Genomic DNA, 15,942 nt, shown 5'->3' on the forward strand with positions numbered 1-15,942 from the left:
CTTAACAGACCTGGGGCCGAGAGGAGAGGAGGGTGCATGTGACAGGAGGGAGCTAATGGGTGACAAGGCAAAGTCCCTACTTTCCACCGGTAGAGCTCGCTTAAGAATCTCTCATTTTCTAGGGACACGGGCAGATGCAGACTCTGAGGCTGCCTACATGCCCAACCTGTTTGTTTTTCGAGACAGGGTTTCTCAGTGTTTCCCTAGCTGTCCTGGATACCCGCTCTGCACACCAGACTGGCCTCGAACACAGAGATCCACCTGCTTCTGCCTGGGATTGAAGGCGTGAGCTACCACCGCTCGGCTCAACCTGGTTTTTAAACTATATATATGTATACACACACACACACACACACACACACACACACACACACACACACACACACACATTTGGTTAGCATTTAAAGAACTAGGTTTACACCCAAATATTTTCCAAAGTCAAAGTCAGTGGCTAAAGTCTACCGGGCCGGTAGGGAACACTTCCGTTAGAACACGGCTGACGGAAGTCACGGCGGAACAGAAGTTGCCCGCCCAGGCGCGCAGCGGAGGACGCCTGAGAGAGACGCACACCAGCTGACTGAGCTTCCCGTTCGGGCGCGGGACCTCACAGTTGTGGGAGGTGAGAGGCCTGAGACGGACTTGCTGCGGGTGACCCGCCGTGGCGCAGCCGGGCTCGCGGCGTGCAAGAAGAGCTGGGAGCTCCAGGGGGAAGGTATCACCGGGCGGCGCGAGGCCTTTAGAGAGACCGCTGCCATTGTAGCTCAGTCCTGCTGTCTACTTCTGTATGTCCTAGGCCAAGTCACCTTCCGAGCCTTAGCATCTCCCCTTAGGAAGCAGAGATGAGGGTCAGATCGGCCTTGCTGGATGGCTGTAGGGGTTCTTGTGGGCGTGCATGCAGAGCTCCCGCCACGCCCAGCATTAGTATCTACCCAATCACGTGCTTGGATGCGGCAGGTGGTCCCGCCCCTTTCCACTGCCATTAAGAGCTTCGCCCAGCGCTGTGCTGTGAAACCTGTAAATTTGCTTTTGATTCCCCTGTCAGGTTCCACAGAGAGGCTCGCAGCCCCATCCCAGAGCTCCTAAAGAAGGCTCCTCGATCCGGGGCTTGCCCGGCTAGGCAGCAGTCACTTTGACTCTTAAGGTCATACTGTGAGAAGAGGTGTGGGCCGGAAATGAATGGTTGCTGAAGTCTTATGTCTATTTGGGTCGTTCCCCCCCCCCCCCCCCCCCCCCCCCCGCTCTCCAACCTTTTTAAAAGTGTTATGTGTGTGTGTGAGTGTGGGCACAGCGTGTGGTGGTCAGAGTCATTCCTCCTCCCGTCAGTTCTTCCCATTCACGATGGGTTCAGGAGCTCTAACTGAGGTTTTCAGACTTGAGCCACAGGCATTTTTATCCACTGAACCATCTTGCCCAAGTTAGGTTTTAAAGTTGTTTTGTTTGTTTGTTTGTCTCATTCTAGTCCAGGCTGACTCCAAACTTGAGGAAATCCCTACCTCAGCCTCAGCCTCAGCCTCCTGAGTGCTGGGTTTAAAGGTGTGTGCTGCCAGTACCTAGCATCCAGCTGATTTTTGTTGTTGTTTTTGTTTTTTCTGAGACAGTGTTTCTCTGTGTGGCACTGGCAGTCCTAGAACTAGCTCTGTAGATCAGGCTGGCTTCGAACTCACAGAGAATCCACTTCCCAAGTGCTGGTATTAAAGGTGTGAGCTACCACTCTGACTGGATTTTTAATGTGTGATTTTCATAACACCTGGCCAGTGGTTAGGTCCTACTTGCATTTGCTATCCCCCCTTCCCCCCATGGGGGTTCTCTATATAAACAGTCCTGGCTGTCTTGGAACTCACTTTGTCAGCCAGGCTGGCCTCAAACTCACAGAGTTTTGCTTGCCTCTGCCTCCTTGAGTGTTGAGATTAAAGGTGTTCTCCACCACACCTGGGGTGTGTGTGTGTGTGTGATTAGAAGACAAGCTATGGGTATCAGCTTTCTTCCCACAGTGTGGGTCAAGTCAGGCTTGGTGGCGGCGCCTTTACCCACTGGGCCGTCTCACTGCCCTACTTTAGTTATCGTTACCTATAAACCTGTGCATTAGAGATATTTTAAAATTGTTTTGTTTTGTTTTATTGAGACAGGGTTTCCCTGCACAGCTTTAGCTGTCCTGGAACTAGCTCTGTAGACCACATTGGCCTCAAACTCACAGAGATCCACTTGCCTCTGCCTCCCAAATGCTGTGATTAAAGGCGCGTGCTACCACGCCCAACGTGAGAGACTGTAAGATTTAAGAGACCTTGGTAGGCTGTCCAGGTAGGCCTAGAACTCCTGGGCTCAAATGATCTTCCTGCCTTAGCCTCCCAAGTCACTGAGACTGTAGGTTTACCATGCTTGGGTTAAGGTGGCTGTCAAGAGTGCCTTTGAACTGGATATGATTGTCTATGCTCCTGATTCTAGTACTTGGGAGACTGAGGCAGGGGGAATGAGGAGAGTTTATGGTCAGTCTGGGCTCTATAACAAGATCTCAAAAAAAAAAAAAAAGAACAAACAAACAGAATCCAGTTTTGTTCCCCCATTCATGTCCTCCCTGTCCCCCAGCCTGGACTACAGAGTGAGTTCCAGGCCAGCTCAGGATAATACTGAGATTATGTTGCAACACCCCTTATGCCCCTCCCCCAAAACATACTCTCTTCTGCTTTTGTGGGGAGGAAGTGTTCAGAGCATGCCTGTATAGAGTGCGCAGTAATGTGTATTGCTGTGTCTCACTCTTTTGCAGATTTGAACTGCAGGTGCCATGCATCCATTACAGTGTGTCCTCCAAGCACAGAGGTCTCTAAAGTGGGGGCCTCTGAGCTCTGTGTCCTGGCTGCTGCTCAGAACCTGCAGGGCACATAGCAGTGTCCCCACCGCGTCAAGTCCAGAGGGGCAGAGCTCGGAAGATGTTCCAAAGGATTTCAGCTCCAGGCTTGCTGCCGGGCCAACTTTTCAGCATTTTTTAAGAAGTACTTCGGTTCTTCAAGAGAAACCATCTTCTCCACAAGTGGAGGACCCACCCCCCTATGTCACAGGGGATGAACTTCTAGGAAGGCAGCGAAAAGGTTGGTTTTACTTCACTCTTCCCTTTGTTTAGAGGGAGGACTATTGGTGACTTGAATTTAGTTTTTCCTCAGATGGATAAAAGTGTGTGATTTTCATAACACCTGGCCAGTGGTTAGGTCCTACTTGCATTTGTACTTCCCTGTTCTACTTGTTTCTGTAACCCTATTTCCTTATTTCTTAAGGGGCACATTTCCCCTACATTTTAAATACCCTGTTTATAGTAGGTGTGTGTATGTGATGTTATATTTCCTTTGTTCTGAAAGGCTATTATTAATTTGGGGGTACATCTAGCAGTTGATGGTGTTTTAGGGTCGAGGTAACAAGGGACTTTGTGGATAACATGTTGTCTCGGGTTTCTGAGTGCTTTGGAAAGGAGGCTCAAAGCATGTGACCCTCTGCCTACTCAATCTACCTTTCATTGCAGTCTATCTCGAGACTTATGGCTGCCAGATGAATGTGAATGACACAGAGATAGCCTGGTCCATTTTACAGAAGAGCGGCTACCTGCGGACCAGCAACCTCCAAGAGGTGTTTATATTCCCTGCTTCCCTGTTTCCTGGGCCTGGGCTACCTGCCTTGGTGCAGGCTCTTAGATGCAGTGAGTTTCAGGGAGAGGGTGCTGCCTACTGAGTTAGTTCCTTTGAGTGACGTGTACCGTAGGACTGGCATATACTGGTGTTCAGCTATTTTGAGCTTTAATGATGCTGTTCATCTTCAGGAAAGGGGTTATCAGACTTGATGTGGTCACATGTGACTGTAATCCTAGCCTTGGGAAGTGGAGGCAGGAGGATCTCAAATTTGAGGCCATGGTGACTGTAGGGCATGACTGTGTCTCCAGAGCAGCCAAACCACACCCAACCAAACCAGAGCAAAACAAAAATGTCTTGTGGTGAGGCTTGAGGAGTAAGTACATAATGGGTAGAGAGCTTCTCCTGGGAAGTTCTTGAAGGAGATGATGGTGATGGTTGCACTATAGTGTTCAAGTGTTCTTATGATAGCACTGTATCCTTAAAAATGGTTAAAATAAGATTTATGTATGCTTTTACCATAATAATTGGAAAAAAGCGAGTGGACTGCGTGGTAATGATTCTGCAAAGCTAATTTCAAAGTTTATAACTTTGTTTTTCTTGTTCTCCATTAGGCTGATGTGATCCTTCTTGTCACGTGTTCTATCAGGTACAAATTTGTTCTTTCCATAGGGAGTGAATATACTGTGTGTAATCATGTCAAGGAGGCTTGCTTATAGAGATGAGCCAATGGCTCCAGGTCCCTGAGAGTTAGGAGTTTTCTGTAATAGAGATAGTCTTGATACAACTGACTGAAGTTTGCTGAGCATGTCCTGTGTGTTGGGTTCCGTGTGTACAGTATACATGGATTTCTAAGTTTAATTCTCACAGTAGCCTTTCTGTGACATTGTTTTTCTTCCTAACCCATTTTATCTGGGCATGGTAGTACACACTTGTAATCTCAGCTCTGTAAAAGTTGGGAGGATTGTAAGATCTAGACCAGCCTGGATGACACATGAACTGTCTAAAAAGCAAACAATAGTCACAAAAATGCCCAAACCAAGCTCTATACATTATATAGAATTTTTAAACCCAAAGTGCTGAACTCCCAAATTTCCTAGTTTTCTGGCTATTAATGGCATATTCTGACAATATATATACCTGATTGGAGGTATTAATGGCATATTCTGACAATATATAGCCAATGGTTGGGAAACAGAATTCTGAAAGAATATGAATGACATCTTCAGAAGTTGCCAGGAAATGCTCGATCACAGGAAGTTCATCTAAAGTGATGGACTGGAGAGAGGCTCTGTAGTGGCATTTCACTTGTATTTAATAAATACAGCTTGCCTGAGGATCAGAGAGTAAAACAGTCACACTGGCCAGCCTTGTAGACCAGGCAGCAATGACACACACCTTAAATCCCAGTAGCCACATTAGCTTGCCATAGAAACCAGGTGGTAATGGTGCATGCCTAGAACTAGAGAGGATTATAAAACAGGAGGAGACTGCTCTCAGTCTCTGTCTCATTCTGAGATTCCTGGAGGCAGGGGCACCATTTTGATCTGAGGTCGAGGTAAGAGCCAGTGGCTGGCTGCTTTGCTTTTCAGATATTCAGGTTGAACCCCAATATTAGTTTCTGTTTTTATTAATTGTGCTTCCTGGGTCAGCAGTTAAGAGCACTGACTGCTGTCTAGAGGACTCAGGCTTAATCCCTGGCACCCACATGGCAGCTCATAACCGTCTGTAGATCCAGTTCTAGGTGACCGATCCCTCTACAGGTACCAGGCACATGGGTGGTGGGTGCACATACATGTAGTCAAAATACCCATACACACAACACATTTTAGCACTCGGGAGGCAGAGGCAGGCGGATCTCTGTGAGTTCGAGACCAGCCTGGTCTACAAGAGCTAGTTCCAGGACAGGCTCCAAAGCCACAGAGAAACCCTGTCTCGAAACACCAAAAAAAAAAAAAAAAAAAAAAAAAAGCGAACATACCACTCATTTTTTTTTGTTGTTGTTGTTGAAGGCATGTTAGTGTTGCTATTTCCACAGCTGCCTTTAACGTTAATTTGTTGATCTGACATTTTTTTTTAATGGGACCTCTGCAAAATGATATTGAGCTAGTTGTTGTGAGAGATTCAGGAATGAGCAGACTTCAAAGAGCTTGGTCTCATATGGGGATTAAGACAGGTGTATAAGTAGCCCACTAACATCTGATGGAAAATATTAAGTAAACATCATACAGGCTAGGGTGGTGATTTATGCCTGTAATCCCAGTACTTGGGTGGTCAAGAGAGATGGGTTGCTGTGAGTTTGAGAACAGGCTACTTAATGTGTTTTAGACTATAGAATGTATGAAACAATAAGAACAAACTTCCAAGTTCAGAAGAAGTAGAGTTAAGGTAGAGGTACTTGAAGGGAGGAGAGTCATGGAAGAGTTGGGAAGGGTTTGTGAAGAATGTAGTTTTTGAGTTTGATTTAAAGGCTTGTCTGGATTTTGAGATGTGTAGGGAGGATATTGTTAGAGAGCAAGGGAATGATAGCAAGTGGTGCTTTCCCTGAGTTAAACGCAGATGCCTTTGAAAGGACTCACATGGCTTTCATCCTCCTCCCCCCCGCCCCCGTCCTGTTCTCCTATCTTGCTCATTTTTGTCTCTTTGGATCTTCGCAGGGAGAAGGCTGAGCAGACCATCTGGAACCGTTTACGTCAGCTGAAAGCCCTGAAGACAAAGCGACCACGCTCCCGGGTGCCTCTGAGGATTGGGATTCTAGGTATCCATTCATTTTCAGACTTTTCCATTTTGAGATTTGGGCTCCTAGAGTTTTCCTTTAGAGCAGTGGTTCTCAAACTTCCTAATGTTGGGACCCTTTAATACAGTTTCCCATGTTGTGGTGACCCCAGCCATAAAATTATTTTTGTTGCTACTTTATAACTGTAATTTTACTATTGTTATGAATCATAATGTAAATATCTGATATGCAGGCTGTCTGGAGGGCAGCATGAGTTCCCAGTGTAGTCATCTGTCATGTGAGCTACTGAAACATGCCCAAGTGAGAATCCAGGTCCCCCCTTGATCAGTCTAGTAGTCAGTAGTCACATTTAAAATAAAATTTCAAAAATCCTCTCCTTCCTTTACATCAGACACATTTCAGCTTCAATAGCCACAGCTGATGGGGCTGCCAGTTTACAGGGCCCTTCCCATCATTTCTCAGTAGCCACAGCTGACAGGGCCACCAGCTTCCACGGCCCCCGTCATTTCTCAGTGGCCACAGCTGATGAGGCCACCAACTTAAACAACCCTTCCAGTCTTTTCCATCCAGCACTTCCCTTCATCTTGTTAAAAAGCTCGGCTAGACAGTTCTGCCCTAGGTGGCCAGGAAACATATTTCAAAAATAAATGCTTGGGGGGTTGGCCAGTGGCTCAGCAGGGAAAGCACTTGCCATCAGACCTACTGACCTGGGTTTGCTTCTGGGAACAGACATGGTAGAAGGAGAGAACTGAGTGCTTTGTCCTCTGACCTTCACATCTGTACCGTAGCATATGCACACCTACACACCCTCAGTAAATAAATGAGTGTAAAAATATGCTAATCAAAAGAAAAATCTCTGCAGCCTTCCTGTCCCAGAATTTGGCTGGTATTTTTAACTTTATGCATTGTGGACTGTGTCCATTGTCGTGCAGTTAACGTCCTCACTCTTGATGATGATATACACAGCTAGCATATCCAGTTGTGGTTAGTGTACAGAGACGCTGCATGAGTTGTATTCCTTTCACATCATTATAGCTGCCCTCGTGCAGTGGCATTTCAATTGTATTTTAGTAAATAAAGACTGGATAATAAAATGATGGTTTGGGGATATTAATTTTATCATTTCTCATAGGTTTAGCAAGTATTGTGGGCTGAAAGAGAAAAAAGTGTAAATGTAGTTGCAAATTTATGAACAGGCTTCTGATGTAAGATGTCTTTTTCTCAGCGGTAAGGATTTTTAACTGTGAGAAGTAGCAGCTCGTGTTTGGGGGGCTTTCAAGGGCAGAGGATGTCGCTCACTCATGGCATGCTTGGTTTATGTCGGGGGCTCTGACCTCCACCCCCAGCAATTATGAAAAGGATGGGGAGAGACCTTTGGATGTCTCCCAGTAACCCTAGGCATTTAATTGAGTTGCTATGAATATTTCTGTGGTCTCCTTGTATTTGAAAATGTGGGTTCAGTGGTGTGGGTCCAGTATGAAGGATAATACCAAGCTCTCGGAGAAGTTTTCTGTGCCCTGGTCTCCAATGCAAGTTATCAATCACATGCACTGAGCAAAAGTCAGGAATCCAGATGAACCGTGGAAGAGGTACAAGTTTCTTTTACGTCCTAGGCTGCATGGCTGAGAGACTGAAGGGAGAGATACTCAACAGGGAGAAAATGGTGGATCTCCTGGCTGGTCCAGATGCCTATCGAGACCTCCCCCGACTGCTGGCTGTTGTGGAGTCAGGTCAGCAGGCAGCAAACGTGCTTCTCTCTCTGGATGAGACCTATTCAGATATCATGCCAGTCCAAACGAGCCCCAGTGCCACTTCTGCCTTTGTGTGAGTCATTCTGTGATACTTGGGGATGAGCTTCTTCCTTCTCTTTACTTTTGGAATAGTATGTTTAGTCTTACTATTAGAAATGGAAAGTTCCTAATAGTAATGAGTTTGAAAGTTATGGTACAACATGCAGAAAACAACACGTGATATAGTAAGACTCCCTCTCACCCATCATTCCTGTTCTCTCAAACCATTTCTCGAAGATTTCCATGTCAGTCATTCTTATTTAATCCTTCTAGAACTATCCCTTGTATATGTAGTCATATGCGCATATGGATGCTTTTTCTACCCTCCTTTTATTTATTTTTATTTTTTTAAAAGATTAATTTATTATGTATATAACATTCTGCCTCCATGTATGCCTGCACACCACAAGAAGGCACCTGATCTCATTATAGATGGCTGTGAGCCACCATGTGGTTGCTGGGAATTGAACTCAGGACCTCTGGACGAGCAGTCAGTGCTCTTAACCTCTGAGCCATCTCTCCAGCCTGTACCCTCCTTTTAAAACATGAATATTGTTCTGTGCTTATTTTCACTTAAGGAAATTTTTTTTTTTTAGCTGCTATAGTATATGCTCACAATCTGAGGCCAAGGCAGGAGGAGGATTGTTATGAGTTTATGGTCATTCTGGGTTTTATTGTTCCAGGCTAGTTTGTGTAATTTGGAAAGCCCTTCTCTTAGAAATAGAAAGCAACAGCTGGGAAGAGACTCATACCTATAATTGTAACAGTTGGGAGCAGGAGGCAGGAACATCGCTTGCTGTGAGCTCAAGGGCAGTCTGGGCTCCACAGCATGTACTAGGCAGGTTCAGTGCTCCTTTGAGAGACCCTATGTCAGAAACCAAAGCTGGAGTCAGATACGGTGATGCTATCTGTAAACACAACACTTGGGCGATGGAGGCAGGAACATCAGGAGTTCAAGATCCTCATCCATGGTGTTTGTTACATACAAGTTTAAGTCTAGTCTGATCCACAGAAGACCCTGTCTCAAAGAAAAAAATTGTATGAGAAATGCAAACTATATTTTAAATTCAGGATCTCTTTTATAACATAGATAGACAATAGAGTTTGTTTTTAATCTCTATGTAAACGTTTCAGCCAATATACCTATAAAACAGTAGAGACTCCACAGTGCTGAGTCTGACCTCTTCCCCTCACCACTGTGCTTCCTCATCAGCATGTCTACCAATTACAGTCTGGCTCTTAGTCTGTGATTATACTTAGAAATTCCACATTAATTCAGGGTGAGCTCAGAGGCAGGAGGATCCAGAGCCAAAGAAAAATCCCAAGGGAGCTGTAGAGCTGTGACTCATTGCTTGCGACCTGCCAAGACAACACTGCTCTTCCTTAACCATGCTCTGGTGCTGTCCCCTTAGATCAATCATGCGTGGCTGTGACAACATGTGCAGTTACTGTATCGTTCCTTTCACTCGTGGCCGGGAGAGGAGTCGGCCTGTTGCCTCCATTCTAGATGAAGTGAGGAAGCTGTCTGAGCAGGTAAGGTTCTCCAAGCTTTCTTTGTATGAGCATGCTCTGGGCAGGCTGAGGATAACCTTTCTATTTTGTAGCCTGTGCCTCTCTACTATCCACAGATAGTTCCATCACTGGTAGCTTGTAAAATTGTTTTCACCTGCCTAAATACTAAAGTCATTCCCTTCCCCCCATTTTTAACTCCCTATAGTACAAAACTCCTTTAGGATAGATACATTCTGTTCAAAGGATTGAGATGCTAACAGAAACCTGCCTATGCTTCCTGAGTGTTGAGATTATAGGCTTGCACACTCTTAGTATTTAAGGTTTTATTTTGTTCAGTCTTTTTTTTCTCCCAAGATAGGGTTTTTCTTTGTAACAGTCCTGGCTGTCCTAGAATTCACTCAGTAGACTAGCCAGGCTGGCCTTAAACTCACAGAGATCTGACTGTCTCTGCCTTCCAAGTGCTGGGATTAAAGGTGTGTGCTGTCACTGCCTGTTGTTCAGTCTTTAGATAAAATACTCCAGTGTGAATTATTGTATTGAAGACAGGTTTCTATATGGTTCTTGGTAGATTTAGCTAATTTTTAATTAGTGGTTTGACATGAAGCTGTTGTTTAAGAAATTTTAAACTAGTTTTTAACATGTTCTTTCTTTTTTTAGGGGGTAAAAGAAGTGACACTTCTTGGCCAGAATGTTAATAGTTTTCGGGACAATTCGGAGGTCCAGTTCAGTAATGCAGTGTCTACCAACCTCAGCCGTGGTTTTACTACCAACTATAAAACCAAACAAGGGGGGCTTCGTTTTTCTCATCTTCTGGATCAGGTTTCAAGAATAGATCCTGAAATGCGGATCCGTTTCACCTCTCCCCACCCCAAGGATTTTCCCGATGAGGTGAGTGTTGATGTTTAGTGTTGTGACAAACTTACCAGCATCTTGAGGCATATGATTGCCTGGACCCAGTAGTATACAGTGGAGACCTTGAGTCCTGCTTTGGGGATTCTGTGTTACATTGCAATATCTCCTTGCAGAACTACTGGCCTTTGGGCAGGATTTAAAGTCCCCTAAGGTCAGGAAGGTGATAGGATGGTTTTTTGTGGGAACTTGGGACCACCTGTGTAGCGAGAAGTTTATCAAGGTGGGCAGCTACATGGTGGTGGTGGAGGAGGAGATAACAGTGAGAACAGAAGGGAGGCAATGCGATGTCGTGGGAAAAGTACCCAGACTGTAGCCTGAGACACACTTGGGCTCAGATACTAGCTGTTGCCCAGTGTGTGATACATGGTTATAATCCTAGCTTTGAGAGGTTAACACAGGTGGATTATGAGTTCCAGGCCAGCCTTAGCTACGTAGTGAGTGTCAGGACAGTCAGTCAGGGCAACTTAGCAAGACTGTCCTTTTTCTTTTTTTGTTTTTTTGAGATGGTTTCTCTGTGTAACAGTCCTGGTTGTTCTAGCTGTCCTGGAACTCACTTTGTAGACCAGGTTGGCCTCAGACCCACTTAGATCCACTTGCCCCTGCTTCCTGAGTGCTGGGATTAAAGATGTGTGCCACCACTCTCTGGCTGTGACTGTGCTTTAAGAAACAAACAAATGAACAGAAAAACAAAACAAAAATAAATGTCAAAAAGGAAAAAAGTAAATCCAAATCCCAGATGTTGTACTCTTTTGCTAGTAGATCTATAAAGATACTTTTTAGCTTGCTGTCTTTATCTGGGAAGAGAGAGCAGTAATAACCCAGTGCTGTGGGTTGTTGAGAATGAACACGTTTCAAACTTGTGACAGTGCCACACATTGATAGGTAGCACACATGTTTGCTAGACAGCCAGTCATCCACCTTTTCTACCTGGACTGGATTGTTTTCTTTCTTACTGAATAATAAAAAGTTCTTCCTTTGTTTTCTTTTTGTTTTTTATTTTTTGAAGACAAGGTTTCCCTGTGTAGACCTGGCTGTCCTGGAACTCACTCTGTAGACCAGACCGGCCTCAAATTCAAGAGATCCACCTACCTCTGCCTCCCAAGTGCTGGGGTTAAAGGTGTGTACCACCACTGCCTGACTCTTTATTTTTTGAGACAGGTCTCAGCCCATGTTGGTCTATGTAGCTGAGGCTGTCTGTGAACTTCTGATTCTTCCCGTCTCCTCCCCAGTGCTGAGATTAAAGATGTTCACCATCTTGACTAGTTTGATGCGGTGCTGAGGACTGGACCCAGAGCCTTGTCCCTGCTAAGCAGTCAGTGCACTGAGCTTTGTCCTCAGTTCCTAGTCAGCCTTTTAATTACTTGAAAATTAGTCTTTGAGGAGAAACAATGAGGGGAGTATCCTACTGAGTGGTGTTAGATACTTTTAATTCCACCACTCAGGAGGCAGAGTCAGGCAGCTTGCTGAATTAGAGGCCAGCCTGGTCTACACAGTGAAATCTTCTCTCAAACAAAACAAAACAACAGCAATCCCTCCCAGATGTAGAGAGTATTTGTTTTTACTGGATTCTTTGGTGAGACTTAGATAACCCATGTGTTCTGTTTCATCAGGTTTTGCAGCTGATTCACGAGAGACACAACATCTGTAAGCAGATCCACCTGCCGGCCCAGAGCGGAAGCAACCGTGTACTGGATGCCATGCGGAGAGGGTCAGACTCACTGGGGGAGAGAACATCCTTTACCTTCCCAGTTTCTTTGAATCACTAAATGCTGCATTTGTTGCTAAGGACCTAGTATGGTATATAACACACAGTAGCAAATTAATAAGTGATTGTTGTTTGAATATATCTATGGACACTTGAACTTGCTTCTGTGCATCCCCTATGCAGAATACACATCGAATCTCTCATTTGCTTAACATTTTTTTTTTTTTTTTTTTTTTTTGTTTTTTGAGACAGGGTTTCTCTGCAGCTTTAGAGCCTGTCCTGGAGCTAGCTCTTGTAGACCAGGCTGGTCTCGAACTCACAGAGATCCGCCTGCCTCTGCCTCCCGAGTGCTGGGATTAAAGGTGTGCGCCACCACCGCCCGGCCTTAACATTTTTTTTAAAATATTTATTTATTATGTATACAGTATTCTGTCTGTGTGTATGTCTGCAAGCCAGAAGAGGGCACCAGACCCCATTACAGATGGTTGTGAGCCACCATGTGGTTGCTGGGAATTGAACTCAGGACCTTTGGAAGAGCAGGCAATGCTCTTAACCTCTGAGCCATCTCTCCAGCCCCTTGCTTAACATTTTTTAAATTAAGTGCTTGTTGGGTGCCATATTTGAAATTTTAGTCTTTTAACTTGAAAGAATGAATAATAAAGTTTTTTAGGACTTAGAATATAAATGCAGATCACTTGACTCACTTTGGAAATAAATTTGCAGAGGTAGAACTGGGGGTTAATATGACCTAAGGTAAAGCTCGTAGAACTAGATCTTTACCTTATTTTCCACAGAGGCAAAGATGTAGGAAACCTCTTTTTTTTTTAAATTTTATTTTATGTGTATGGGTGTTTTGTCTGCATGTATGTTGCATCATGTACATGCAGTGCTCATGGAGGCCAGAAGAGAGCATCAGATCCCCTGAAATTGGAGTGGCAGATGGTTGTTAACTACAATGTGGTTGCTAGGAACTGAGCCTAGGTCCAGTGCTCTTAACCATTGAGCCATCTCTCCAGCCTCTAGAGGTCCTCTTCAGTGTTTAATTTTTTTCTTGATTTATTAAATAAAAGGTCTTTAGGAGCTGGAAGGACAATCAAAGGACATTTGTCAGGAGTTAGTTTTCTTCTACCATGTAGGTCCCAGGGATTGAGTTTAAGTCATCAGGTTTGGTGAAACATGAGAAAAAGATGTTACTTGCTGAAACATCTCACTGGCCCAGAGGGCACTTTCATGTATTTCTCTAGTGTGATTTGTGGCTATGAAATCCAAAATCAAAAAATGAATATATGGGGGCTGGAGAGATGGCTCAGAGGTTAAGAGCATTGCCTGCTCTTCCAAAGGTCCTGAGTTCAATTCCCAGCAACCACATGGTGGCTCACAACCATCTGTAATGGGGTCTGGTGCCCTCTTCTGGCCTGCAGGCATACACACAGACAGAATATTGTGTACATAATAAATAAATAAATATTAAAAAATGAATATATGTGGGAATTCATAGTATTATCTCTATAGTGCTCATTTAAATAAGACTGAGTCAGGTGTGGTAGTGTACCCTTATCAGCCCAGCACTTGGGAGGTAGAGCCAGGTGGAACAGAAGTTTAAGGAAAATTTCAGTTGCATGAGACCTTATAACCCTTCCCCCTCCCCTCCAAAAGAAGAATGAATAGTTCATTTAGGTCCCTTCTTCTTCTTCTTTACTGCAGATATTCAAGGGAAGCGTATGTGGCATTGGTTCATCATATCAGAGACCGTATCCCAGGTACGTTTAAGAAATGCTGAGCACATTACCACAGTTCACATTCATGCTCAATTACCAGCCTCTGTGGCAAATTCCTTATGGTGCCATTTTGTAGTTTTTGCTACTTTCATGTTCATTTTCTGCTTCCCTGTTTTCCTCTCCTCTTTCCTTTCCATCTTTCTGACTGTGTGTGTTTTGCAAGAGATTTAATCCATACCTCTTGTCTTACAGGCATATGTTCTGCTCCGATCTGCATCTCTAGCACTTGAATTTTGACAGTGTCTTGTTATGTTGCTCAGGGTGGCCTTGAACTTGCTATTCCACCTTCATTGCCATTGCTGGGATTATAAACATGCACTACCCCTTATTCCACTATAATTAGGCAGACTTTAGATTTCCCATTATACCCTCTCCTTTCCCCTTCCTCCTAATAAAATTACTGTTTTTGTTTTGTTTTGCTTAGATTTAATTGAAGATGTTGCCTGAAATTTCCCTCAACTTTTTTTTTCTTTTTGAGTCTAGAACTTACTAGCTTGGTTGGCCCTGAACTCACAGATATCCACCTGCTTCTGTCTTCTGAGTGTTGAGACTAAAGGTGTGTGCCACCATGCTTCTTGTATTATGCACATATACTTGTGTTTTGATGGGGCAGGATGATGTGGCTGCTGGATGTACTGGCTTTGTATTGAGTACTGTGTTACTGGCTATGTGACAGCAAAGATTTGTCATTTATGAAATAGAGTAAATAGTGCTCATGTTATCTGATTTTGGGGGCAATTGAATAGTGACATAGCACTTTCTAAATATTCAGTATCTGACAGTTCTTGCTACTGCATTGTAAATGAACATAATGCTAAATTAAATTCAATGTTTGATCATATATATATGCAGTTATTATGAATTGATTAAAATAAATATAGTCTAGCTTAGAGGTAGAGGCCTGGGTTCTGTCTCTAGCACAGTAGAGAAACAATCCGCGATCTTTAAACAATAGCAACAAAACAAGATACATGGATGTATATGTTTGTGTGAAGCACTGAAAGATTGACTAGTAAAAGCAGGGCCTGGGGGCTGGACTGTTTGTGGTAGAGTGCTTGTCTGGCATGTATTAGGCTCTGGGTTCAGTCTTAGCACTGTCTCCCACCCTCCCCTGCAAAAGCAGGACTGATTTGAAACTGCATTTCTGCAGTATCTCTGAATCCAGCATTTGAAACCAAGATTTGTCTTGTAGTGCTTAAGGAAATGTCGAGTGAGAAGCCACTTCTGGCATGATGTAGAAAAGCAAGCCTCTCTCCCTTGCTCTGTATGACTTCTGTTTTACTTAGATGTGGTCGGAGTAGTCTGGAAATCCGTCCCATTTGGTTTCCTTCCTTCTGGAATCTGTAAATGCCCACATTCTTTCTGAGGTAGGCAGAAACAGTACTCTGAGCACTGGTCCCTTGTCCTTTGTTGTGTATTGACAGGTGTGAGCCTCAGCAGCGACTTCATCACTGGCTTCTGTGGAGAGACAGAGGATGATCACCTGCAGACAGTGTCTTTACTTCGGGAAGTTCAGTATAATACCGGTTTTCTCTTTGCTTACAGCATGAGGCAGGTGAGTCCTGGATGGGAGACAATTAGCATTGTTCTCTTACCATCTTGGGACTGATTGGAGGTAGTTGAGTAGAAAAGAGTTTGACTTTATGAATTCCTGGGATCTTTTTTTTGTTTGTTTCTTTGTTTTTGTACAGGGTCTCACCACGTACCTTGTCTGTCTGCCTGTTTCTGCTCCCAATTTTTGGGATTATGTGTACCACTACACCCAGCTAAGTCACAGGATCTTACTGACATTTGTTTTTTTTCTCTAGTTAACTTTTGTATATTATATGTCAAATTTTAGCCATTGTTTTGAGATAAAATCTTACTATAAAAGCCGGGCGGTGGTGGCGCACGCCTT

The 15,942-nt window shown here is 44.2% G+C and overlaps 1 protein-coding gene across 1 annotated transcript in view; it reads left to right on the top strand.

Moving 5' to 3' along the window:
• The first annotated feature begins 575 nt into the window (after window positions 1-575).
• The window catches only part of Cdk5rap1 (CDK5 regulatory subunit associated protein 1), a 28,114-nt gene continuing 12,747 nt past the window's right edge, over window positions 576-15,942 (top strand). Inside the window, exons 1-11 of the mRNA XM_038331572.1 lie at window positions 576-712; window positions 2,762-3,083; window positions 3,509-3,612; window positions 4,226-4,260; window positions 6,269-6,369; window positions 7,962-8,172; window positions 9,551-9,671; window positions 10,308-10,538; window positions 12,173-12,270; window positions 13,972-14,027; window positions 15,470-15,600. Coding sequence (XP_038187500.1) covers window positions 2,780-3,083; window positions 3,509-3,612; window positions 4,226-4,260; window positions 6,269-6,369; window positions 7,962-8,172; window positions 9,551-9,671; window positions 10,308-10,538; window positions 12,173-12,270; window positions 13,972-14,027; window positions 15,470-15,600 — 1,392 coding nt within the window. The 5' untranslated portion in view covers window positions 576-712; window positions 2,762-2,779. The remainder of the gene's footprint in view (window positions 713-2,761; window positions 3,084-3,508; window positions 3,613-4,225; window positions 4,261-6,268; window positions 6,370-7,961; window positions 8,173-9,550; window positions 9,672-10,307; window positions 10,539-12,172; window positions 12,271-13,971; window positions 14,028-15,469; window positions 15,601-15,942) is intronic.

Source organism: Arvicola amphibius, chromosome 5 (assembly GCF_903992535.2).
Source record: "Arvicola amphibius chromosome 5, mArvAmp1.2, whole genome shotgun sequence".
Taxonomy (NCBI): Eukaryota; Metazoa; Chordata; class Mammalia; order Rodentia; family Cricetidae; genus Arvicola; species Arvicola amphibius.